At 46.9% G+C, this 26444-nt stretch overlaps 1 protein-coding gene across 3 annotated transcripts in view; it reads right to left on the bottom strand.

The window, feature by feature from the left end:
• Positions 1 to 5124: 5124 nt before the first annotated feature.
• The window catches only part of CCNI (cyclin I), a 55791-nt gene continuing 34471 nt past the window's right edge, over positions 5125 to 26444 (bottom strand). For all 3 annotated transcript variants that reach the window (XM_081021037.1, XM_081021039.1, XM_081021038.1), the window contains 5 exons: positions 15824 to 15958; positions 12221 to 12295; positions 9211 to 9351; positions 7467 to 7697; positions 5125 to 6873 (listed from right to left, as the gene is read on the bottom strand). In XM_081021037.1, the coding sequence (XP_080877163.1) occupies positions 6436 to 6873; positions 7467 to 7697; positions 9211 to 9351; positions 12221 to 12295; positions 15824 to 15958 (1020 nt within the window). In that variant the 3' untranslated portion in view covers positions 5125 to 6435. The remainder of the gene's footprint in view (positions 6874 to 7466; positions 7698 to 9210; positions 9352 to 12220; positions 12296 to 15823; positions 15959 to 26444) is intronic.

The raw sequence follows: 26444 nt of genomic DNA, 5'->3' as shown, positions 1-26444 counted from the left end.
ACCACCCACAAAAAGGCCCGAGACGATACAGCGAGCTATTTTTTGCATGTGCTAATTTTGCTGACGTGAAAATAGCTTCTCGTGCTCCCGTCTTATTAGGGCTAGGATAATTTTTGGGGGGAAAGGGTAGCAATTGCAAGACAGCAAGGCTGCAGTTCTAATTTGAGTTGGTGGTGCTTCAAAAAAAAAAGAGTGAGAGCGAGCACGGGGGGGGGGCAGTTGTTCAGGGATAATTTAATATGGTATACAACTGTCATGGATGGGCTAGATGCAGAGGAACAGTGGGAGGCACGAGCTGGGGAAGAAAGCTCAGCGCCAGGAGATTGGGAAGACAATGAGTGGGCAGACAGAAAACTCGAAGCAAGAGAGGTAACAGCTTAGTACAGGGGTCAGCAAACTTTTTCAGCAGGGGGCCGGTCCACTGTCCCTCAGACCTTGTGGGGGGGCCGGACTATATTTTGGAGAAAAAAATGAACAAATTCCTATGCCCCACAAATAACCCAGAGATGCATTCTAAATAAAAGGACACATTCTACTCATGTAAAAACATGCTGATTCCCGGACTGTCCGTGGGCCAGATTTAGAAGGTGATTGGGCCGCATCCGGCCCCCGGGCCTTAGTTTGCCTACCCATGCGCTAAGCCTACCCAACATGTCCTCTCACAACTGCATGCCATGGGCTGACAAGGGTTCCCACTCCGTTAAAAAATGAGTGAAGGCACAGGCAGGCAAACCCCACAACCAACATATACTCCAGTCACATTTGCTCTGGATTCCTCTTGTGTGTGGAGGTAAGACTTGATGTGTGGTTAAGACCTTTTACCTTTTTTAAGCCTTCCAATGGCAATCCTGGATTTCTTAACACTTGGTAGCTGCTTTGAGACGCAGAGTTCAGTGCATGTTTAATGCTAGGTTAAATGGGAGGAACCAGCTGGGAACCCCCCAAGGGAAGGCGGGATTGGGAAGACAAAGAGTGGGCAAAGAGAAAACTCTGAGCCGGAGAGGTAACAGCTTAGTGAGTGAGGAGAGTCTGGCAGAGAAGACTGGAATCGGAGGCAGAGATGAGGCAGGCTGGTGAAGAGGCACGGGTGTCTCCCTCTCCTGCTGCAATGGGCTCCCCTCCTCTCTGGTCTTCCAGAACCAGAAGCGGTGTGAAGAGGAAGGATCAGAGGCAGGCGTGTCTGCAGAGTCTCCGATTACTTGGGAAGGACCCAGGAGAGGAGGCTTAAGCAGCTACAGGAAGGCGGGGACCTTCAATCTCATAGGGGCAAGATCTACTAGGAAGAGTCGCTGTCCTCATTATCATAGAATCATAGAATCATAGAGTTGGAAGAGACCACAAGGGCCATCGAGTCCAACCCCCTGCCAAGCAGGAAACACCATCAGAGCACTCCTGACATATGGTTGTCAAGCCTCTGCTTAAAGACCTCCAAAGGAGACTCCACCACACTCCTTGGCAGCAAATTCCACTGTCAAACAGCTCTTACTGTCAGGAAGTTCTTCCTAATGTTTAGGTGGCATTAGATTGGCATTAGGCCAATCATACCAATCAGTCTTGTTTCTTCTAATAAAGAGTTAACTTCACTTACTCCGTGTGATTTATTGCTGACCTGCCCCTGACAATAACCATGCGAGATTGTATGTGTAGCATCTGAACCCATCTTCCAGCTCAGGCCAAGAAACGCAGCCTTGTCGTTCCAGGCATCGCCGTTTGTTCCATGCCCCTACCCCAAATCTCTCGCTTCCTTATCTATACCACCATTGCAAAATCAAATCCCAGACACAGCTGTCTCAACCGCCCCTCATTAAAGAAAGCAATCGGCCACCCAGGCTGCAAGGGCTTGGCAGAAGAGTCTCAGGATTGCAAAAGCAATCGCCGTATTGACCTATCCAAGCAAAATCGCTATCTGAACAGCCCACTGCCCCTCCGACTGTTTTGGTCTAAAGCACACCCATCACGGACGTGGCCAAAAGAGCTGGAGGATCACCAGATTGTCAAAAGCTGATCTGAACCAGCACTTCAACATCTACCAGCATTAAACAAGCCTCCTAGGGAGTCGTATGCCAACTATGAAAGCAATTGCTTCTTCCCATCCTTTGGTATCCAGAGATATACAAACTGATAATCAAAAGTCACTGGGTAGGTCTTTTATCAGCTGAAGAACAGCCTAAGAAGGCTTTGAACAAATACATTTCTTCCGAAGATTCTGTGATAGCAGATTTAAAAATCTACTACCTGCAACTATGCTGAATCCTAAACTACTGGCCATAACTCCCATCTTCTGATAGTGTTGAGGTAGGAGGAGAAGTTTGTAAATGAATTGAGACACTCCAAAACTTTAAAATAAAGTTGAACTAGCACTGCTGCTTCTCATAGAACTGTAAGGTTGGAAGGGACCTTGAAGGTTAACTAGTCCAACTGCCTGCAATGCAGGAATCTTTCCCCCAACCCACAACCCTGAGATGAAGGATCACATGCTCTACCAACTGAGCTAACCCAGCAGAATTGACATATTATGGTTTTTGCCTTTCTCTCTCTCCCCCCCCCCCCCTTTTACGAAGCTGAATTTATTTCTCTGCCTGAAATAATTAGGAAGACAGGAGTGACTGAGGCCACAGGAGGGAGCTGGAGACTACATTCAAAGCACCAGGGCCTGGGAGTGCATAGTTGGCAGTTTTAAGCTGAAGGTTACCAGACGTCCCCGTTTGCGGGGACAGTCCCCGAATTTGAAATACTTTCTTGTCACTTGTACAACTTGTATACAGTGAGATTACATGAGCACCCCCCACTCAGCTCTCTTAGTCTTAATTCCCCTCGTTTACCGACGCACACCCACCAAACCCGAAAGTCAGTTGCCCTGTTGTTATCTTTTCATTCAGCAGCCTAACAGCCCACGGATAGAAGCTGTTCTTTACCCTGTTGGTGCGACTAGTCATGCTTCTGTATCTTCTGCCTGAGGGCAGGAGATCAAGGAAGTGCCGGCCAGGGTGTGAATCATCCCTGAGAATTTTCCTCACTCTCCTGAGGCAACGTTCTTCTGCTATTTCATCCAGCGGATTCATGGGACAGCCCATAATAGCTTGTGCTGTATTCACCACCCTCTGTAGTCACTTCCTATCAGTTGATGTCAAACCAGCGTACCACACCGTGATGCAGTATGAAAGGACACTTTCTACTGTGGACCGGTAGAAGGAGATCATCAAATGCTGATTGAATACTCTGAGGAGATGGAGTCTCTGTTGGGCTTTCTTAACCACCTGGGTTGTATTGATTTTCCAAGTAAGGTCTTCACTGAGATAAACTCCTAGGAATTTAAAGGAAGAGACTCTCTCCACACTGATTTACCAATCAGTCCCCATACAAAAGCCACTGAAGTCGAAAAGTGTCCCCGGATTCATTGAAAAAAAATCTTGGTAACCTTATTTTAAGTGTTTCTCGCAGAACAATGGGGACTTGCAGAGACAAGAGACGCATACAATCCTGTATGTTTCTATTCGAAAGCCTGTCCTATTGAGCTCAAGGGTGCTAGTGCTGAGACAGCCGCTTACAGGATTGCAGCCTCTGGTGGCAATCCTCTACTCAAGTCCCTAGGCTGCAATCCTATGCCCACTTACTTGAGAGTAAGCCCCACTTAGCTCAAAGACGTGCCATAAAAAAGATTGTATAGAACATGCTGAATTTATCTGCATCACCACCAAAAAAAAGGGATGCAGGATCTGAAAACTTTTGGGTTCGTTGCAGGATCACAGAGTTGGAAGGGACACTCCCAATGGTTATCCAATCCAACCTCCCTACAATACAGCAATCTCAGCTAAAGCATCCACAGGAGATGGTCATCAAGGCACAAGAGTCTACCACCTTCCGGGGGAGACCTTTCCACTGCAACATCTCTGTGAACTAGGAGCTAGCCAGCTTTAGGATCTCAATACCAGACTTGGGATTTGACCGGTTCCATTGGGGATGGGCGAGCAAAGACCTCATTTGGCTCTTTTCGCTTTCAGAAAACACACATAGGTTCAAGAGGGCTAGGCAGGGGGGAAAAGCTTTAAATAAATAAAACTGGAACCCCCAAGCTGAAGGGCTCCATTGGCAGGGAAGGAAGAGACCTCTAAGGACTTCCGGGTGCGTGAAATGGGAGGAAATTGCTTCCATCTATCCAGGTTCACAACTGGGGGAGGGGGACTTTTATTGCAATGCAATGCAGTCCCGGGTTCAAATCTCTGACATCTCCAGTGCATAGCTGTCAACCTTCCCTTTTTTTGCGGGAAATTCCCTTATTCCAGCGCCATTTCCCGCTGCTATCCTGGATTGTTAGATATCCCGTAGACTGTCCCTGGGGACAGGTGAGGCTGCTGATCCCTTATTTTCAAGGCTGCTGATCCCTTATTTTCAAATCTGAACGCTGACAGCTATGCTCCAGTGAAAGTATCTGAGTGATTCTCATTGTTTTGTGCCATAAACGATGCTGCTGATTAGCAGATCAGTGAAGATCTCTACCAGTGATCATTGTGAGCTACAGCATCATCTGGTGCACCAAGCAGCTCCTTCCGCTGCTCGTTAAGAGGTAGGAAATTAAAGAACAATAAAGCACAGACGCGGGTGGTGCTGTGGGTTAAACCACAGAGCCTTGGGCTTGCCGATCAGGTCGGCAGTTCAAATCCCCGCGACGGGGTGAGCTCCCGTTGCTCGGTCCCTGCTCCTGCCAACCTAGCAGTTCGAAAGCACGTCAAAGTGCAAGTAGATAAATAGGTACCACTCCAGTGGGAAGGTAAACGGTGTTTCCGTGCGCTGCTCTGGTTCACCAGAAGCGGCTTAGTCATGCTGGCCACATGACCCAGAAACTGTACGCTGGCCAATAAAGCGAGGTGAGCGCCGCAACCCCAGAGTCGGCCACGACTGGACCTAATGGTCAGGGATCCCTTTACCTTTTAAAGCACAGAGAAACTTTGCGCTAAGAGGAGGACAAAAGCCCATGTTATGTAGCAGGACCATTTCTTTCCATCAGTGGACTTGGTAGAGAACGAGGACGGGAGTTTGAATTTTGAAAAGCAGACAGGTGCTGCGTTGAGGACTCATTCATTCTGTCCCAACCCATGTTGAAAACAAACACAAGACTCGCAAAACTGAAGGACAACATGTTTTGTTTTTTTATTGCTACCAGAAGACTTTCCCCAGTATGACCGCTGAACGCAATACCTTCCAAGGGGGCTGTAAAGGGAGCTTTAAAATCGAGGTCCTTACGAGAAGCTGAAGTACTCTTTAGAGGTTTTCTTTGCTCCTCCTTCAAGGCTGAAAAGTTACATTAACATAAAAGTTGGGGAGGTGGGAGAGTGGGGGGAGAAAACTCTGTGCTGATCAATGTACATATTACAAGTGAAAACACACAATTACTAAACTGCCCCAGCGCAGACAAACAGCAGTGCCAACATCACCAAAGGTTTTTTTCCTCCCCGTTAAATTACATTTTGCATTTGATGCGTATTTCATTCAACTTGTGTATGTATACATGTGTGCGCTTGTGTAAAAGCCCATTGAAGTGTTTGCTTTGGTCAATCTAATGGCAGCCAGAAAGATTGCTTCCGCTCTTGTGTAAAATTTAAGATGCTCATTCATCTGCCTGCAAATTGAACTATCCAAAGCAAAATACAACTGTCCGAACGCAATCTCCCATTGCGAAGATCTGGGTTTAAATTTTATTTAATGCAGGACAGTTCACAAACACCCTTTCCTCCCCCTCCCCCTTTCTCCACCCCCCGATTTTAAATGCAGACCTAATTTTAGATATCACATTTAAAACACCAAAGTGCTAAATGACAAAAAAACACAAGAGAGACGGATGAGGAGGAGTTTCCTGTCTTGTTTGCGGAGGGGGGATAAAAAGAAAGGCTGCCCGAGTAAAAGTGCAAAAATACAGGAAGTCACACACAAGACATCCAGAAAGCTAAAAAAAGAGGATAAGGTGAAGAGGGCGCTCTCAGAATGAAACTAACTCAGAACGAGAGGCTGCAAAGCTAGAACTTTGGAAAGGATTTTTTTGCACACTCCGTGTGAAACCTCCAGCGCAGTGGATGGAATTACAACACACAAAACAGCAGATTGAATCAAACAGTGGAATGGAGGACGCTAGAAAGAAACAATTTTCTGCTACTTTTTTTGTTTGGTTTTGGGGTCATTTTTAAAAGGTTTTTTTTTTATACTTTTTGTGGTTGGTTTTTTTTTTTTTTTTAAGTACTTAAATCATAGTTGAACTATAATTAGCCACACAAGGACAGGAGAGGGTGGGGAGGGTGGAATCTTATTTTAAAGGATAACTTAAGCTCCCTTCTGCTTCGGCCCTGAAAGGTACGGCCTTCGCTCCTGTCAGCGCGGTAGCCGTATTGCTGCCCAAAGTACCCCCTTTCCGCCAGAGGCTGCGCCGTGCAGATGCGCAGCTAGCTACATAACGGAAACAGGCTGCAAGGGAGGGCAGGGCGACGCGGACGCCGCTTGCCGCGACACGTCGGCCCCGCAGGCGGAGGCGGCCTTGCCCTCTAGGGCTGCTACGGCCTCTGGAGCATTCTCCTCGTTGTACAGGCGCTTGATCCCGTCGTAGAAGTCGTCCACCTCCATCTCCTCCACTTTGCGCTTAGCCGTCGCCTGTTTGCACCTGCCGGGGGCCGGCCGCCGCCGCCGCACAGCGGAGGTCTTGACTGGCACTTCTGGCTTGTCCTTGGAGCCTGGGTGGAATCGGAAGCTCGGTCCGGCGTGGCAGGTCACCAGGTTGTGCTTGAGGGGGCTGTAGACGTAGACCGAGTTGGGTGGCGGAGACGGCTGCAAGCTGGAAAGGTGCTGTGCGACCAGCTCCCGGCAGTGGATGAGCTGGGAGCTGTCCATCTGGATTCAGAGAGGAGAGGAAGAAGCAAAGAGAAGAGTCATCCACTTGCCAGCTCACATCGGGGAATCGAGCCACTGGAGAGCTGGCTTTGCAGGGTCCGCCAGCCAAATAAAGTAGCGTAACAAGAAGGGCTGGAAGTGAAGTCCCTTGGTGGGTGTCCATGTGGGGTAGGTATGTTGATATGTACAGTATAGGTAGGTATTATATAGAGTAATGTAGGTATGTTTTATGTTATGAAAATAAGGTAGTGTGTTATGTACGTGTATTGTGTAAAAGTATATTTATGTGTTTTATATGTCAATAAAATTTATTTAATAAAGAAGGAAGGAAGGAAGGAAGAAAGAAAGAAAAGGCAAGGCTTGTCATTCTCAACGAGGCCTCAAGAAAGAAAGAAAGAAAGAAAGAAAGAAAGAAAGAAAGAAAGAAAGAAAAGGCAAGGCTTGTCATTCTCAACGAGGCCTCAAGAAAGAAAGAAAGAAAGAAAGAAAGAAAGAAAGAAAGAAAGAAAGAAAGAAAGGAAGAAAGAAAAGGCAAGGCTTGTCATTCTCAACGAGGCCTCAGGGCTCTTGCTCCCTCATCGCCCCAGGCCTACCTGTGCCTTCTGGAGCAGCTCGATGATGAGGGCGAGCCAGTCAGGGATGAGTTTCTCCACTTCCAGGCTGACGATGGCCAAGGCCAGCATGGACCCCTTGAACTGGAGCAGCTGGTAGCAGGCCAGGCAGTGGAGCAGCTGCTTGGTGAGAAGAGCCACATGCTGAGACGGGTTCATCTTGGGCAAGGTGGTCAGCAGTTGAGGCCGGGTGGATAAGGCCACCGCGTGGAACTTGGGAGAGAAAGGGCAGCATGACTAAGGCGGCTTAAGGAACGGCTGCCCTGAGGGCACCACTTCAGCTTAAAACCAGAGGAAAGGCAGTTTGGGGAAGGCAGTGCCAGTTCCCTGCTAGAGATTACTAGCGCCAACACACAAAAGTGCCAACATACCTGAAGGAGCGTCTCCACCCCCATCATTCTGCCCGGACGCTGAGGTCCAGCGCCGAGGGCCTTCTGGCAGTTCCCTCGCTGCGAGAAGCCAAGTTACAGGGAAGCAGGCAGAGGGCCTTCTCGGTAGTGGCACCCGCCCTGTGGAACGCCCTCCCACCAGATGTCAAAGAGAAAAACAACTACCAGACATTTAGAAGACATCTGAAGGCAGCCCTGTCCAGGGAAGCTTCTAATGTTTAATAGGTTATTGTATTTTAGTGTTCTGTTGGAATCCGCCCAGAGTGGCTCGGGAAACCCAGCCAGACGGGCAGGGTATAAATAAATCATCATCATCATCATCATCATTATTATTAAAGAGCCTAAAAACATCCTGTTCTCACCATAGCCAACCAGATGCCCACGGAAAACCTGCAAGCAGGATTTGAGCACAACAGCATAGATAGCCGTCTCCTCCGCCAATTTGTCTAATGCTGTTTTAAAGCCACACACACCGGTAACTCGTATTGCGGTGGCTGGGGTTAAACGGCTTTGAAACCAATTTGAAGGGCATCATTCTGGAAATCCAGAGTTAGAACATCCTCGGTGTTCATCCAGTGACAGAGATCTCACCACCTCTCTAAGTAAAGGACCCCAGATGGTTAAGTCCAGTCGAAGGCGGCTATGGGGTTGTGGTGCTCATCTCGCTTCAGGCCAAGGGAGCCGGTGTTTGTTCACAGACAGCTTTCCAGGTCATGTGGCCAGCATGACTAAACCGCTTCTGGCACAACAGGACATCGGGACGGAAACCAGAGTGCACAAAAACGCCATTTACCTTCCCGCCACAGTGGTACCTATTTATCTACTTGCACTGGTGTGCTTTCAAACTACTAGGTTGGCAGGAGCTGGGGCAGAGCAACGGGTGCTCACCCCGTCGCGGGGATTCGAACCGCCGACCTTCTGATCGGCAAGCCCAAGAGGCTCAGCGGTTTAAGACCACAGCGCCACCTGCGTCGGATGTCAGCAAATGCTCCCAGGCAAACCTACACGTTTTCTCACCCGGCTTCAAAGCCTTCAGAATTAGAAAGCCTTTAAAAACGACAGCGAATTCTGTGCTGCATTTGCATGGTGGCGTTGTGGAAAACACACAGCGATGGCCCCTGACTACTGATGCAATTCAAGTTTTAATTCTGATTCGCTCCATCCTAAAGGCTTTTCTTGGAAGCAACAACACTTGAGAGAGTGGCCTGGCAAAAAGGAATATACTTCCCCAGTTCCTGCACGCTGGATAGAGTTGTCCCTTTTTCCACCCAACACCACCAAAAGCTTGCCACTCTTTTCTCTCTCCCCGCACCCCAAAAGGCCTTTGATGTGCTTACAATATGAAGGAAGTCCAGGGGTGTGGCTATGTGCAAATCCCAGTTCAACTTGTCCAGAATGATCTTCTCCATCCTGCGAATCTCCGCTGGGGAACAGCCACAAAAGCTGTCCCTGGCCAACACCTTTAGTACCGGAACCTTCTGCAAAAGTCAGAGCAGAAAGAAAACAGTTGCTATGAGGCAGGCTGCAAGCCGCCGGTCCAAACCTGTGCTCAGTCAAGAAGCACACCGGGTGATCTGGGAAGAGCAATCATCACCCAATTGTTGCATGGATTGCTGGATGATGACGATTTTGGTTTATGTCCCACCATTTTAAAGATCCCAGGGCAGTGTACAATATTACTGCAACACATTTTGCAGAGCGTAAAAACAAAAACGCAGTAAAAAGCATACTAATGGACATGATGGATTTTTTTTGGAGCTGGCCAACTTGACTGGAAGAATTCGCAACCAGAAAGAAGAGGAGAGACAAGAGGATTGGAAGAAATTTAAAGAATATTTAGCTAAAAACTGCAACATAAGATGATTAGAAAACTCTTGGAAGTAATAAATAGGCTTAGGAGTAGAATAAGAATATGTGTTAGTAAATATTAAGGATTAGAATATTAACAAAGGAGAAGAGCTTCGTAAATGTTAGGAGTCAATATTATTAGAAATATGAATTTGGAGATCTGTCATACAGGTGATAGAATGAAATTCAGTTAGAGGGGATGCGAGGAAGTCAGTTATTAATGTTATGAGAATTAGATATCTGAAGAAATAATTCTTTTTTTATGTTTAGTTTACTGTATTGTGAAGTGTTTTTCTTTGTTGTGTGTTTTGTAATGCCTTTTTTTGTCATAAATGTGGAAAACCAATAAAAAATTTTGGGGGGAAAAGTAATGGACATGATAACAATAATCATAATAACAGCCCCCCCCCCCAGCTTTAACAAGCCATAGATTATTTAATAGCCAAAGGCCTGGGTAAAGAGGAATGTTTTTGCCTAAAGATATGTAACGAAGGCTCCAGGTGAGAGAAGCATTCCACAAGCGGGGAGCAATCGCAGAAAAGGCCTGTTCCCCTCACACCGTTCTGATGGCAGGCATTCCATTTTCCTGGTAGTCAGCAGAGAACGAGGCCAGGGAGAAGAGTCGGTGAAAGAAGATTGGAAGAAATTTAAAGACTACTTATAGAAATATTGTAAAATTAAGGAATCTTAGAAGGATGTTGGATAGAAACTAAGTGGTTTCCAGCTGTAATGCTTTAAGAGATACGAAAAAAGGTTTACAAGTGGGTAAAAGCTTAATGGTAAGGATTTGCTGAACTAACAAACTGAACTGGAATACAAAAAAGGGAGGTACGAGGAGGTCCGGGGAAATAAGTGTAAGGAAGATATGCTATGGAAAATTAACGTGTTTTTAACTGTTTTTATTTTGTATGTTTCTCTTTATTTTTCATTTTTTTGTTATATCTTAAAAACTTTATTCTTTTTTTCTTTATTTTGTATTTTCTTGTATTTTATTTTTTGTTTTTGTATTCTTTGAAACTTTAATAAATATCATTAAAAAAAAAAAGAGAACGAGGCTCTTTAATCTCAAGGTCATGGGTAAAAGTCCTAAATTCAGCGAAATATTCCAGCATTTCAGGGGGCTGGACGTTTACAAGCACAATTCAAAGTGCCGGTGCTGAGCTTTAAAGCCCTAAACTGCCTTGGCCCAGTAGACCAGAAGGAGTGTCTCCATCCCCATCGTTCAGCCTGGACACTGAGATCCAGCGCCAAGGGTCTTCTGGCAGTTCCCTCACTGTGAGAAGCCAAGTTACAGGGAACGAGGCACAGGGCCTTCTTGGTAGTAGCACCCGCCCTGCGGAATGCCCTCCCATCAGATGTCAAGGAAATAAACAACTATCAGACTTTTAGAAGACATCTGAAGGCAGCTCTGTTTAGGGAGGTTTTTAATGTTTGATGTTTTATTGTGCTTTTAATCTTTGTTGGAAGCTGCCCAGAGTGGCTGGGGAGACCCAGCCAGATGGGCGGGGTACAAATAAATTATTATTATTATTATTATTATTATTATTATTATTATTATTATTATTATTTTCTCTTGGGAGCCAGTAAGTAAGTGTAATAAATGTAGGGGTTGCTCGTGCGCAAGTTGGTGCCACTCCTGGCTAGGTTGCCTTGTTAAACCTTTTCTGTCTGGACAGCCCTGCACTTCGTGGCTGTTCAGTCGCTAGCAGAATCCGTCAGTGGGCGTTTCTTAAACCTTTTCCAGCATAAAAGTTGTTTGACTCCAAGTCTCCTCCTACTCTCCCTGCGCGGAAGTCTTCTGCGCAGGGAGGGCGTGGGTAGCGGAGGACCCGTGCTCTCCTCGCTGGTCTCCGGCGAGGAGTCCTGGAGCCCCCTCGCCGATTCCCCCATCTGCTCCCCTTTATCTCTGGTGTTACGCTGATTTCTTTCCCCAGCTGGTGAGCCGCCTCTCCCCCTGCTGGGCCCTTCTCCAGCATCGCTTGAGAGCCTAGCCTCCGCCTCTGGCTCCGATGTCAGTTCCCTGACAGTAAGTAAGTAAATTATTATTATTATTATTATTATTATTATTATTAATGCCTCTCATGGTCCCTTCCAACTCTACAATTCTATGATTTTTGCCTTAAGACCATTGTTACTAGGTGTTGGAGGAAACAAAGACACTCTCGTGTGTGTGTGTGTGTGTGTGTGTGTGTGTGTGTGTCTTTTATCAAATTCAGGAGGAAGGGGAGCACAATAAATATTGGGCGCTTCAACCTTTATCTGCCAGTTGGCTCAGGGTGCCAACCCCACACAACCCCACGGGGTGCAAGCAGGAGAGGCACCTGCCACCCCATCCTTATACCCACAGCATGCCCACAACAAAGCCACAGAGTTCTCACTACTGCTTTGGCAAGGCAGCCCTGACCGCAAGCTTGTTACGACAGCTTTCTGAAGCGGGTGGTGCAATGAAAAACGCGGCGGCTCTGGCCCCCCTGCCCCCCCAAGGGGGAAAGCACTTACCTCATCTTCCTCAATGGTCTTGGCAGCGAGGAAGAAGCAGCTAATTGCAATACAGTTCAAGTACTTTGGACGGGCCTAGGAGAGAGGGGAGAGGAAGAGCTAAGGAGCGGCGTCTCTGGAGGGCCAGCTGGCAAGAGCAGCAGGGGGAGAGGCTGTGGTTCAATGGCAGGATGCCTGCCTCGCAAGCAGAAGGCGCCCGGTTCAATGCCCAGCAGCATCCCTGCCTGGAACTGAGGAGCAGCTTGCCACTCTGTGCCAAGAATACTGAGCTAATGGTCTGGCTCAGTATAAGGTAGCTTGCTGACCATGAGGCTAGCTGTGTCAGAGGAGATTGAGAGGATATATGTTAGCCACCTTCAAATATCCCAAGGGATATGAGATGGAAGATGGAACAAGCTTGTTTTCTCCTGCTCCGGAACGCAGGTCCAGTTCTAGGTGCCACAATCTAAGAAGGATATTGACAAGCTAGAACGTGTGCAGAGGAAAGCAACCAAGACGATCAAAGGTCTGGGGAACCAAGCCTTATGAGGAATGGCTGAAGGAGCTGGGTATGTTTAGCCTGGAAAAGAGACTGAGAGGCCATATATGATAGCCATCTTCAAATATCTCAAGGGCTGTCACATGGAAGATGGGGCAAGCCTGTTTTTTCCAACTCTGGAGGGAAGGACTCGAATCAACGGCTTCAAGTTCCAAGAAAGGAGATTCCGACTAAACACCAGGAAGAACTTTCTGACTGTAAGAGCTGTTGGACAGTGGAACGGTCTCCCTTGGGAGACAGTGGACTCTCCTTCCTTGGAGGTTTTTAAGCAGAGGTTGGGTGGCCATCTTTCAGGGATGCTTCAGCTGAGATTCCTGCATTATAAGCGGTTGGATTAGATTACACTGGACAACAATTTTTTACTTTTTGAATGTTGTCTAGATTTCTACAACTGATTTAGGGTATTTTTGCACTGCTGAATCAGGAAATGGCATCCGTTTCTCTCCATCAGGTCTGGTTTACTGTAAACTGAACGGTGGGCATTGATAAAGGTAAGTACACGTAAATTGCATGTTGCTTCACCATTTTTCAAACTTCAGGGCTTGAACTTCCGTTTCTTGGAACTCCAGGAATGCTCAGCGGCAGGGAGGTCTCTCTTCAGAGTCCAACAGTAGTCAGCCATCATGACTGCGTCCCAGCGACCCTGATACCTGGTCTCCATCTCTTTCATGTCCTGATGGAATCTCTCCCCCTGCTCGTCACTCATTGAACCCAGGTTCTCAGGAAACCGGTCCATATGTGAAAATAGGTAGTGCATCTTGACACTCATGTTGCAGCCCAGGTTTCTGAAAGCAGTCAGCATGTTGTTGACAAGTTCTGCGTAGTTTCTGGCCTTATTGTTGCCAAGAAAGTTCTTCACTACCAGAACAAATGCCTTCCACGCTTCCAGTTCCACTTCGTTCACTGACTTTCCGAACTCTGGATCTCTGATGAACTGACGGATCTGAGGACCGTCAAAGATGCCAGCTTTCAACTTCTCCATGGTCAATCCTGGAAAAGCCTGGCACAAGTAAGTGAAGCAATCACCATCCTTGTCCAGAGCCTTGGTGAACTGCTTGATTAAGCCAAGCTTGATGTGCAGCGGTGGGAAGAGTATTCTGTCTCTGTCCACCAGAGGGTCATTGATGACGTTCCTTTTTTTGCAAGGCACCAATTCCTCCCGCACAGGCCAGTCCTTCTTCATGTAATGCTGAGCACTGTCCCTACTATCCCACATGCACAGAAAACATGGGTACTTGGTGAAGCCAGACTGTTGTCCCAACAAAAAGTTCACCATCTTCAGGTCAACATAAATAAACCACTTATGCTGATCATAACCAATTTTCTCCAGAACATACTTCACCGCTTCATAGTTCTCCTTCAGTGTATTCGAGTGAGCCAGGGGTATAGAGGCAAACTGGTTGCCGTTGTGTAGCAGAACACATTTCAGTGATCGACTGCTGCTGTCAATGAACAGTCTCCAATCTTTGGGTTCGTACTGTGGCACTCCAAGCTTGAGCAGAAGCTGCGCAATATCTGCACAGTACACCAAGTCCTTCTCTTCCGAGAAAAAACGGAGGTACTCTTGATGCCTGTTGCGGAAGAAGCTGATGTGAGCACTGTCAGAGAGGAGGTTTTTTCCCTTCAATCTGGATGCCAACAGTTCGGCAGAGTCCTTTGACAAGCTGAGGTCGCGAACTAGATCATTCAACTCCTTTTGGAAAAATGGATGTGGAGCATCATCTTCAAGAACCACTTCTTCTTCTTCATGTCCTTCGACACTGGAGGCATCTTCGTCACTAATGTCAGGACGTTCTCCGAAGATAGGCACTGGAATTTCATCACAATGAGCTACAGGACAACGCGCTGATTGAAGATCAGGATACTTCGTGGGGTGGCTGCCCCATTAACTTAGTTTTGATCCCCCAACTTTATGCTTTGCCGCACCAATTTATGGAAGATTTCGAGGTTTTATGACTTCAAACTGATCCCTTTTCGACATAATCACCCAGAACTATCGGACCTGAATACTTCTTGTCATTAAAATAATCATTTCCAATCAAAACAATTATTTGACATGGCATTTTACCCCCAACGTCTTCTAAAATGCTCCACACAAGCGTACATGTGAACAAAAACGTAAAAAAACGACGTGGCCGTAGCTCAAAAACTTGACCTAATTGAGCAAAACCAATGTGATTTTTGGATTCAGTGCATCAGATTCGTCCTAAATCAACTGAAAAAACGCAAACAACAAATTTGTTGTTGACCAGTGTTATGCTTGGGGTCCCGGCCAACTCTACAATTCTATGTTCCTAGTTAGGACAGGTGTTGCCCACCGCAGGTCTAACTCTGTGATAGCTGATAATGTTTATTGGTTTTATGTTGCAGACATAAAAAAGGCCTGGTTGATAAATGCTTGAAATAAAACAAATAAACTTCTTCCTTCCAGTGGTTCTCAGCCTTGGGTCCCCAGATGTTTCTGACCTACAACTCCCATGATCCCTAGCTCACAGGACCAGTGGTCAGGGATGATGGGAGTTGTAGGCCAAATACCGTATTTTTTTGCTCTCTAAGACTCACTTTTCCCCTCCTAAAAAGGGGAAATGTGTGTGCGTCTTATGGAGCGAATGCAGGCTGCGCAGCTATCACAGAAGCCAGAACAGCAAGAGGGATTGCTGCTCTCACTGCGCAGTGATCCCTCTTGCTGTTCTGGCTTCTGAGATTCAGAATAATTTTTTTCTTGTTTTCCTCCTCCAAAAACTAGGTGCGTCTTGTGGTCTGGTGTGTCTTGCAGAGCGAAAAATACGGTACATCTGGGGATCCAAGGTTGAGAAAGGCTGTTTTACACACAAACTGGTTATTTTATTTTTATTTTTTGCTTCAGCTTGCCCACATAGGAGACAGGGCTGAGGGCACGGAGATCAAGGATTTGATCTTTGAGCAGAAGGAAAACTGCTGCATGAAAAGATCTCACAGGGGCCAAGTCCGGGAGATGGAAGAAGGAAAAACAAAATTGCTTTTTTGAAAACGGCTGGGTTAGGTCGAACAGATCGTTCCCAAGATCCCGATGGTCAAATATTTACCTTCACGGCAGCTAAAAACCTGTCCAAGAGACTGACAGCCAGGGCCAACGTTTCTGGGTAAAGGTGGAACTGGAACTTGAGTTTGACCATCCACTGAACCACTTCGTCCCGCTGGGTTGGAGAAATGCCCGCATCCTGTAGAGAGCAAAGGGGGGAAGACAACACAAAACACCTATTAGAAGATCAAATAGCTCCCAGCACATGTACAAAGAAGATGGAAAAAACCCCATCATAACAGAACATGAAGGCTGCCCAAGAGGCAAATTCAGACATTACAGAACTCCAGCACAGAATGGAAAAAACAGCGTGGAGATTCTCACAAGACTTTATCCCTGGAAGGTTAAGGGTTCGAAACTGGGCAGGGCCTCAAATTGTGAAGGGAGACAGAACTGAACTCCACTCCACATCACTTGGGTGCTGCTTTTACAAGTCAAAATACTGAGGTCTTTCAAACACCACTGGGGGAGGGAGCGATACTCCTGCCCAATTCGCCCTCCAAAATCAAGGGACTTAAATTGCTTTGGAAGGGAGTTCTCAATGGCACCAGCTCACCTATGGAAGCTCCCTGCTCCAGCGGAATCTGGTCTTCTCCCCACTGCAGCAATGTTTAAGAGGAGGCCAAAGACCTTTTCAGTTGCCCAGGCTTTGGGACCATAAGGAAATATTATTTTCTGGGTGCAGTTTGGTTGCTAGTAGGTTCTCATTGCACTTTTTGTCACTTTTGTCTTAAATCTTGCAGGGCCCTTTTGTTTATTCTTGTCATTAGTCACCCATGTGGTCCAAATTGGAGCGGGGGGGCGGGAGGATGTAAAAGTTTGAAAGAAAGAAAGAAAGAAAGAAAGGAAGGAAGGAAGGAAGGAAGGAAGGAAGATAATAATAATAATAATAATAACAATAATAATAATAATAATGTTTTTTCACAAAGTATTTGGTTGGAGCGTCCCTGAAATCAAAACGCCGTTTATTCATTTCATTTCGAAAGATTTACAGCCCACTAAGTTGTGAAACTCTCTAAGCAGTGTGCTTTAATAAAATTATCTATAAGACACAGCTAAAAAGCTCGTTTTAAAGAAAGAAGGCTATGTAAGATAATTATCAGTGAAACACGGAAAAAATCAGCAAGCCTTTTGAAACTAAGAAAGATAACGAAATTATGTATCTGGGTAGGCTTGCTGACACTTGTTTTCATGTTAAGTTCATTAAAGACAAGAGATGTGCAATCTTGAGAAAATGCATTTCAGCTATAATTTACAGGTTTTTTGTAAAAAAAAGAAACAGTGCTCCCATGAAAACCCGCAGAGGGACAGAGCAGGCAGCCAGCTTTTCCATAAATCTCATCTGACGGCAAGGCCGTGACCTCCGACTTGCATTAATTTCAGTCCAAAAAGCTTCCATTATTGCTATTTATCTGGGGTAACCGGAGGAGCTTCCCTTCTGAGCCGGGACTGAGAAAAGATCTGGCTGCGACAACAGAAGAAAGGAGAAGAAAACGAGAGTTTGGATCAGCTTCGGGTGTCCCAAAGAAACTGCAGTTAAGCAGCAGGTAATTTATATGGCTGGGCTTTTCTTTGAAAGAACAACCGCTATTGCTACGAAAGTAATTCCTTGGCACAGATCTCGAGGACTCCTTGTCCCAGAGTGCGATGCCCTTTGGAGAGATTCCCAATTCTGCAGCCACCTCTGAGACACCTCAGGTTTCCACCTCCATTACAACGGACCCCAAACCTGATGCACCAGTTATATTCTTCTTTAGCTGGTTTCTAAAATACCTTCCAGGGATGCGGGTGGTGCTGTGGGTTAAAGCACAGAGCCTAGGGCTTGCCGATCAGAAGGTCGGCAGTTCGGATCCCCACAACGGAGTGAGCTCCCGTTGCTCGGTCCCTGCTCCTGCCAACCTAGCAGTTCGAAAGGACGCCAGTGCAAGTAGATAAATAGGTACCACTCCAGCGGGAAGGTAAACAGTGTTTCCGTGCGCTGCTCTGGTTCGCCAAAGCGGCTTAGTCATGCTGGCCACATGACCTGGAAGCTGTACGCCGGCTCCCTCGGCCAATAAAGTGAGATGAGCTCCGCAACCCCAGAGTCGTCTGCGACTGGACCTAATGGTCATAGAATCATAGAATAGAATCATAGAATCATAGAGTTGGAAGAGACCACAAGGGCCATCGAGTCCAACCCCCTGCCAAGCAGGAAACACCATCAAAGCACTCCTGACATATGGTTGTCAAGCCTCTGCTTAAAGACCTCCAAAGAAGGAGACTCCACCACACTCCTTGGCAGCAAATTCCACTGTCGAACAGCTCTTACTGTCAGGAAATTCTTCCTAATGTTTAGGTGGAATCTTCTTTCTTGTAGTTTGGATCCATTGCTCCGTGTCCGCTTCTCTGGAGCAGCAGAAAACAACCTTTCTCCCTCCTCTAGGAGGGAGAAAGACATCCTTTTATATATTTGAACATGGCTATCATATCACCCCTTAACCTCCTCTTCTCCAGGCTAAACATGCCCACGTCAGTGGTCCCTTTACCTTTAAAACACCTTCCTGAATTGCAAAAGGGGAACCTGCCACTGTAACTGCACGACTGCTTGGCCCTGAAATTATTATTATGCCTTAGCTGTACTACTGTGATATTAGCCACAACAGCCGCCACTCGTAAACCCTGCTGTGAGTCACCGTGTTATGACTTGCCTTAAACAAGTCACTACCTCAACCGTCCATTTAGGATAAAGGTAAAGGGACCCCTGACTATTAGTCCCATCGTGGACGACTCTGGGGTTGCGGCGCTCATCTCGCTTTACTGGCCGAGGAGCCGGCGTACAGCTTCCGGGTCATGTGGCCAGCATGACTAAGCCGTTTCTGGCGAACCAGAGCAGCGCACGGAAAATCTGTTTACCTTCCCGCCACAGCGGTACCTATTTATCTACTTGCACTTTGACGTGCTTTCGAACTGCTAGGTTGGCAGGAGCAGGGACCGAGCAATGGGAGCTCACCCCGTCACAGGGATTCGAACTGCCGACCTTCTGATCAGCAAGTCCTAGGCTCTGTGATTAAACCCACAGCGCCACCCGCGTCCCCCATTTAGGATAGGTGGGTATTTATTTGATTGTTTAATTTCTTAAATCTGTATACCCGCCCTTTGTATGAAGATCACAGGGCGGTTCACAACAGAGAAATGCAAAATGTAAACACCTAATGGTGTATGATGAAGGCGCCAGGAGGGCCTCCCTGGGGAGAGCATTCCACAATTGGGGAGCCACCACAGAAAAGGCCCTTTCTCGTGTTGCCGCCCTCTGGACTTGACATAGAAGCAGCACACGAAAAAGGATCTGTCCTGCCTGAATTCTTGACTTGGAAGGACAGACTAGGTGCTTCGGGAGAAATTCTCCTCTAGCTGAAGAACCACCGAAACGTTCCACTGGAAAGTTACAGCCAGGGCAGAGGAGACTCTCAGGGTTTGCGACGACGCGGGGAGTGGAAAATTTGAGTCCTTTACACCGTTTACACCCACGCTTCCTGAAATTACACAGCGCTGCGGGAGGAGCAGTTTCAAGCCCATGAATGCAAGTTGTTCCCACTGTGAACGTGGTCCTGGTTCTGTTTGTGCCCAGAGACTTGGCCTTCTGGAATATTTGCATTCAGCTGCCTGGCATCTGTGGAAAAGTTCTGCCTCCTCAGGTGGTTTCTAAGGAACCTGCAGAGCCAGAGTGTTAGCTGGAGCGGCCAGATGAGTGTCAAATGTGCTTTACTTAACTGTCTGTGACCAAGAGATCTTGGTAGGGCCAGAGAAGGAAATGCTTGAGAAGGAAGCAGCAGCCACTGTAGGGGCTGCATGGTTTTAGGGAGCAGGATTTGGCACTACAGTGGTACCTCAGGTTACATATGCTTCAGGTTACAGACTCCGCTAACCCAGAAATAGTGCTTCAGGTTAAGAACTTTGCTTCAGGTTGAGAACAGAAATCGTGGTCCGGCGGCGTGGCGGCAGCAGGAGGCCCCATTAGCTAAAGTGGTGCTTCAGGTTAAGAACAGTTTCAGGTTAAGTACGGACTTCCGGAACGAATTAAGTACTTAACCTGAGGTACCACCGTATGCATCTAATGCACTACAATGCTAATTTAAGACACCCCGGGTTTCTCCCCCAAAGACCCCTGGGAGCTGTAGTTTGCTACGGGTGCTGAGAGTTGTTAGAAGACCCCCTATTTCCCCTCACAAAACTACAGTTCCCAGGACTGTGGAAGACTACTCCAATATACGATTCACTTCTACATGCACAAAGATTGAAAGACACAGCATTACCCCTATAGAAGAACGGCTGATAAAATTACTGGTCTTGGCTGAGATGGCTAAGCTGACGTCCAATTAGATAGAAATCATTTGTTTAGGTTTGGAAATTCCTTATGGACTTTTTGTGTGAAAGGGAAAAAAGGACTTGTAATATCTGGATTTGAAGACTCAAAAAAATACTGGTTTATAGAAGACAGAATGGCTGGATCTTAAAGAAGGAGTAGAATATGTAGCTGCAGAGAGTAATTTATTTTACTGTTTCTTTAGTTTTTTCTTTCTTTCTTTTCTCTGGCTTTCTCCTTCCTCAGATTTCTCCTTTTCTTGTATTTTCTTCCTTCTGACTTTGTTCCTTTTTTTAAGATTAAGTAGCTGTTTTATATCCGTATGTTATAAAAAAAGATGCTTTGTAATGGGTATGTATTTCTGTACATCTTTGAATTAAATATCAATACATAAACATCATAATAAAAAGAACAATTCCCAGGGTGGTTTTAACAATCCAGAGTTGCACAAGTGGAAGTTTTCTGCCCCAGCAGAACAGCGGTGCTGGATACGACACGGAGCTCTGTGGATTCTGGTATTGACTGCTTTCAGCCAGGGACTGTGACCTAAACAGGGTGTGCTCCACTGTCCTTAGCTCATGAATGGAGGCGAGGAAATGAACAATTAAAGAACACAGCATGTCACTCCTGCAAAGCAACCTCCAAGTCAGTTTACAGCCTGGTCCAAAGTAAGAGCTTAGGACAGAGTGTAATGTCAACTGAATACCCCCCGCAAACCATGAGATAATGTTAAGAGAATCGCATGGTTTGTGCTAGTGAACAATGGTCGGCACGCCCTGTCCTTAGAAGTACAGTCATACCTCAGGTTACAGACGCTTCAGGTTGAGTTTTTTCAGGTTACAGACCGCCGAAACCCAGAAGTACCGGAACAGGTTACTTCCGGGTTTCAGCAGTTGTGCATGCGCAGAAGTGCTAAATCGCGCTTTGCGCATGCTCAGAAGCGATAGCAAATAGCAACCCATGCGTGAGCAGACGTGGGTTGCGAACGTGCATCCCGCACGGATCACATTTGCAACCCGTGCGTCCACTGTACTGTTTTTCGGACCAGACACCATCCACGTAAACAAGTAGGCAGGTTTCACGAAAGTCAACATTTAAGATATCAGTGTTGGTTCGGCCACACGTTTGGGGAGATCTCCTGCCTGGTCAGAGGAAGGGATAAATGAGCTAGGATAGGAAGGGGAAATCGTTCCCTTTCAACATGGGATAGGTTAACCTGTAAAGGACCCCTGGACGGTCAAGTCCAGTCAAAGGCGACTATGGGGTTGCGGCGCTCATCTCGCTTTTCAGGGTGAGGGGGCCAGCGTTTGTCCACAGACAGCTTTCCGGGTCATGCAGCCAGCATGACTAAATCGCTTCTGGCGCAATGGGACACCGTGATGGAAACCAGAGCACACAGATACGCTGTTTACCTTCCCATCGCAGTGGTACCTCTTTATCTACTTGCCCTGGCGTGCTTTCAAACTGCTAGGTTGGCAGGAGCTGGGGCAGAGCAATTGGGGGGGGGGGATTCGAACAGCCAACCTTCCGATCGGCAAGCCCAAGAGGCTAAGTGGTTTAGACCACAGCACCACCCACTGCACCCAGGCATCAGCTACACCTGAGCAGGTCTAGTGGGGAGGAAGAAGGAACCTCAAGGAAGTTGCGAGAGTTAGCATGGCAGGCTTTGTCCCGACGTCTCTGCTTTCAGCTGTACCATCCACACAGATCCTCAGGGAAACGGCTGTAGTTCAGTGGTAGAGTCTTTGTTTTGCAAGCAAAAGGTTCCAAGTTTGATCCCTGGCATCTCCAGTTGAGGCTTGGGATGATTCCTGCCGGGGACCCAGGAGACCTCAATGCATCCTGTATCTCCCTATCTGAACTTTTCAACGTCTCGGCTAAAAATGGCAAACACCATAGGAACCTGGTGCCTGGAACATAGCCCCACAGAATATTATCACAAACCAAAATGACACGGAAGGTTGTGTCTGACGAAGTCACACTCAAGAGCAAGCCCACTGAAAACAAGTTAGTCAAGTCCATTTATTACAAATGGGTCTACTCGGAGCAGGACTCGCAATGTCAGCAGGGAGGAGGAGGAGCACAGATTGAAGAAGACACTGGATGTGGACCAAGGAGTATTACATGCATCAGCTGTGCAGCTATTATTAACTGATGTGCTGCCCAATGGCCAAGATGGCGTCCATTTACAAGTATAAAACCAATTACGAAAAATGCACAGCCACCCACACACGGCCTAACTAAAATGCATAATAAAAAACCCCCCATCCAAACATTAAAATAAACCGCCAGAATTAAAATGTGCAATTAAACAAGCCCTATCCTGTCTCTCTCGCTCACACCCAAAACAAATGCAGATAATGGTTAAATTTTGTTTTTTGGAGATGGGTGCTTTGGGTCCATAGGAGCATTTTAAAAAAACAACAACACCTAATTATACATATATACTCTTAGAGAACATCCTACATAATTACAGTAAGGCAAAAGAAATTTAAGTTTGAATACTGTCCCGAAACTTGTTATTCCAGAACATCACAAACAGAATTTGTTTCTCTGGAAGTTTGTTTGCCTGCTTTTCGTTATATGTTTCTTTAATAGCACCTGTTTTTATACCTGTCTTTCTTTTATAGCACATTAATTCGGGCAGTTGTGATATTCCAAATTGTATTAAAGCATTCAGAGACTGTAGGAGAACTTCTACCCCACTCCACCCATTAGCAAGTACCGTACTTTTCCGTCTATTTTGGGGGGCTCAAATTTAAGAAAATGGAGGGAGATGGCACAGAGTTGTTGAGCTTTTTGGGGGGGGGCGCCCACCGTTGTTAAGAAAATTTGGGCTGTGGGGGTGCCGAACCGAATATCACTCACCCAACTGGCAAATGCTAACAATCACAAGCGACGCAAGCCTAATTGCCGAAGCAGCGGCCCTTGCAGCAGACACCATTCACCCACCCAATCGCTAGATCCTGCTCGCGGGTGCAACCAATCGCCCATCCCCCCTCTGCACTACCCATGTATAAGATGACCCTCCCCCATGTTTTTCTTTATTTTGTAGTAAAAAAACCCTCGTACAATGCATGGAAAAGTACGGTATACAAATCTTGGCAGAAAAGCAAGTGCACACCTATAATTGAATTCCATAAGTAAAACTCAATGCTGGCTCCCATCATCATGAGCATGTTGGGAAAATGCCCTGGGGGTGCTCCTGGAGCCCCCCAAACTCTGAGCGTCCTCCGGTATGCGCATCTCTGGAAAAGGCATTTCCCTTCTACTCCAGTGCGCTTCAGCAACAGATATCAAATGATATATGCACACTAATCTTCTAGCATAACACCGCAAGAAGCGTGAAACATCACAGAGCTAAACTACGTATTTATTTACACACTATGTACGGACACACTATGTCCTCTCTCTCCAGCTCTGAGAGAACACAGGATAGAGTAAAAGCAAAAGTATAGTCCAAAAGAGATGAGGCTGTCTTCCGTTCCCACGCTCTTCCCAGGCAGGTATGTGAATTACACCCATCACATCTGCTGCACCAGAGGCATGAAATGCTAACAGAGCATCCAGCCATTTCCCTGATTAGGTTTCTAGCACTGAGCCACACAGGTCACTTGATCAACACAGGAACGTAGGCCAGCTGCCTTAATCCAACCCACACTATTTGGTCCTTTTAGCATAGCATCCTCGACACTGTGGCTCTCCAGGGTTTCGGGCAGGCGATATTCCCATCCCAACTTGGGAGATGCTGGTGGCTGAAGCTGGGACTTCAGGCAGGCAGAATAGATGCTCTACCACGGATCTATGGTCCAAGCTACAGCCTTCCCTGCTACGGTGAAATCTATTGTATTTCTATTAAAATTATAGCAATTATTTATAAATATGCATGCATGCACGCACGCACACACACACACACACAATCCCCCTTTTCTTGGAGGGGGTTATTATGCATTTCCTGTTCTTTGGCAACATGAACGCACCCACCACACCAGCCTGAGGAACAGCAGAATTTCACCCTGCATAAGATTACGTAACTATAACCAGGTTTGTGCAGTCTGGTGTGCAGGGAGGTTAAAAGGGTTTCAAGCTGCTTAAAGGATGAGCTTGAGCATATAGCAAAGGTGGCACGGATCCAGAAACGGGACTTTGCAAAACCGTTTTTGCATTTCCAAGTGCCCCCATCTGGCTCTCTGCAAAAGCCGGGTTTGCGCTAAAGCAGATGGCTCAGCAGCTGCAAAAAGAAAAAAAAAGAAAAATGTTTTCAGGATTGCCCAGGGGTGAAAAGCCCCCAATCATACTCATTGTGCACCCCCTCCACCCAAATCGCCCAGTCAGCTGACACTCTTGCAGCCCGACTCTGAACCAGCTGCAGATTCTGAAACCTTTTCAAAGGCAGCCCCATGTACAAGGCGCTGCAGTAATCTAGACAGGAGGCTTCCAGACCATAGGTGCTTCCACACGTGTCTGAGGTACACACAGCCAAGAGAGGGAGATGTTCTGACCGGCCGCTCCACAGCCTGGGCACCCCACTTCTTTTTCCTGTACAGTGGTACCTCTGGATGCGAACAGGATCCATTCCGGAGGCCCATTCGCAACCTGAAAAGAGCGCAACCTGAAGTGCCGTATCTGCGCAGGTGCGCAGCTCAATCTGGCGCTTGTGCGCATGTGGCGAAACCCGGAAGTAACCCTCTCCGGTACTTCCGGGTCGCCGCAGGACACAACCTGAAAAGACATAACCTGAAGCATCTGTAACATGAGGTATGACTGTACTAACATCCCTCTGTGTTAACTGCTACCCCATTTTTTTTAAATGAACAATTGGAACCTGATGCAACTCTCCTGCACCTCAGGGTCATAGTTTTAACAGCTGCCTCGGAGACCCTTGGCCCTTCCTGCCACCCAGACTCCTTAGATCTGCACCAGCGGGGCCCGGAAATCCAGGATAATCCGCGGTATGTGTGTTATGCTGGTGGCAATCCCTGCACGCTGTCCGGATGCCAGCACACAGGAAACCTGCCTGGGCCTTGAGCCAAGGCGAGAGCTTCTTCAAGAACAGCTATGCCAAAGGGGAGAAGGCAGCTGGCTGGCTAACTAGCTCCCAATCACCCATATTCATTCTCCAGTACAGTCATACCTTGGGTTACAGACGCTTCAGGTTGCGTTTTTTCAGGCTACAGACCCGCCGAAACCCGGAAGTACGGAACGCTAAATCACGCTTTGTGCATGCGCAGAAGCACCAAATCGCAACCCACGCATGCGCAGATGCAACGCTGTGGGTTGCGAACGCTGCAGGTTGCAAACGTGCATCCCGTACAGATCACGTTCACAACCCCAGCGTCCACTGTGTCTAAATAAAATAAATAAAACAATACAACACATGCACACCAGGTCGCCAATGGCAAGTCAAGATCTCCTCCAGGCAACCAGTTAGAATTCTCTTTCTATCTTTCTTGTTTAGGTCTTGGATTGTCCACACATACCTAATACAGTAGTAGCTTCCATTACGTAACCCTCTGGTTACGTAAACTTCAGGATCTGAAAGCGGTAAACCCAGAAGTATTTGACCGGGTTTCGCCACGCATGCATGCACAGAAGCGGTCCTCAGGTTGCGGAAACCCGGGGATCCGACCGGACCTCCAGAACGGATCCTGTCCGCAACCAGAGGTCCCACTGTAGAAGTATATTCTGGGGAAGCGATGTGCTTGCACTTGTGGTGCATGGGTTTCATTCAGGTGGTCCTGAACGATGTGTCTGTGGATTTGTGTTTGAAGATGGGCGGTAGCGTTAAATATTTTGTATTGATTTTCACTTGTCTTTTTCTTGTTTTATGAACTTCTTACACTGCATTTTGTAGTATCACAAACTGAATTCTGTGGAAATGGAATTCAAACCCAAACACAACTGTTGCTGGCATCCTTCTGAAGTATTGTGCCCAGTTCTGGGCGCCACAATTTCAGAAGGATATTGACAAGCAGGAACGTGTGCAGAGGAGGGCAACCAAGTTGTTCATGAGTCTGGAAACCAGGCCTTATGAGGAACGGTTGAAGGAGCTAAGTACGTTTAGCCTGTAATAGAGGAAACCGAGAGGAGATATGATAGCCATCTTCAAATATCTCAAAGGCTGTCACATGGAAGATGGAGCAAGCTTGTTTTCTCCTGCTCTGCAGGGTGGGACTCGAACCAATGGCTTCAAGTTACAAGAAAGGAGATTCTTGCTCAACATCAGGAATAACTTTTTTGACAGTAAGAGCTGCTTGACAGTGGGACGGTCTCCCTTGGGAGA

The sequence above is a fragment of the Podarcis pityusensis genome (assembly GCF_964106645.2).
Source record: "Podarcis pityusensis genome assembly, chromosome: 9".
Lineage (NCBI taxonomy): Eukaryota > Metazoa > Chordata > Lepidosauria > Squamata > Lacertidae > Podarcis > Podarcis pityusensis.
This window is presented reverse-complemented; position numbering and strand designations above follow the sequence as displayed.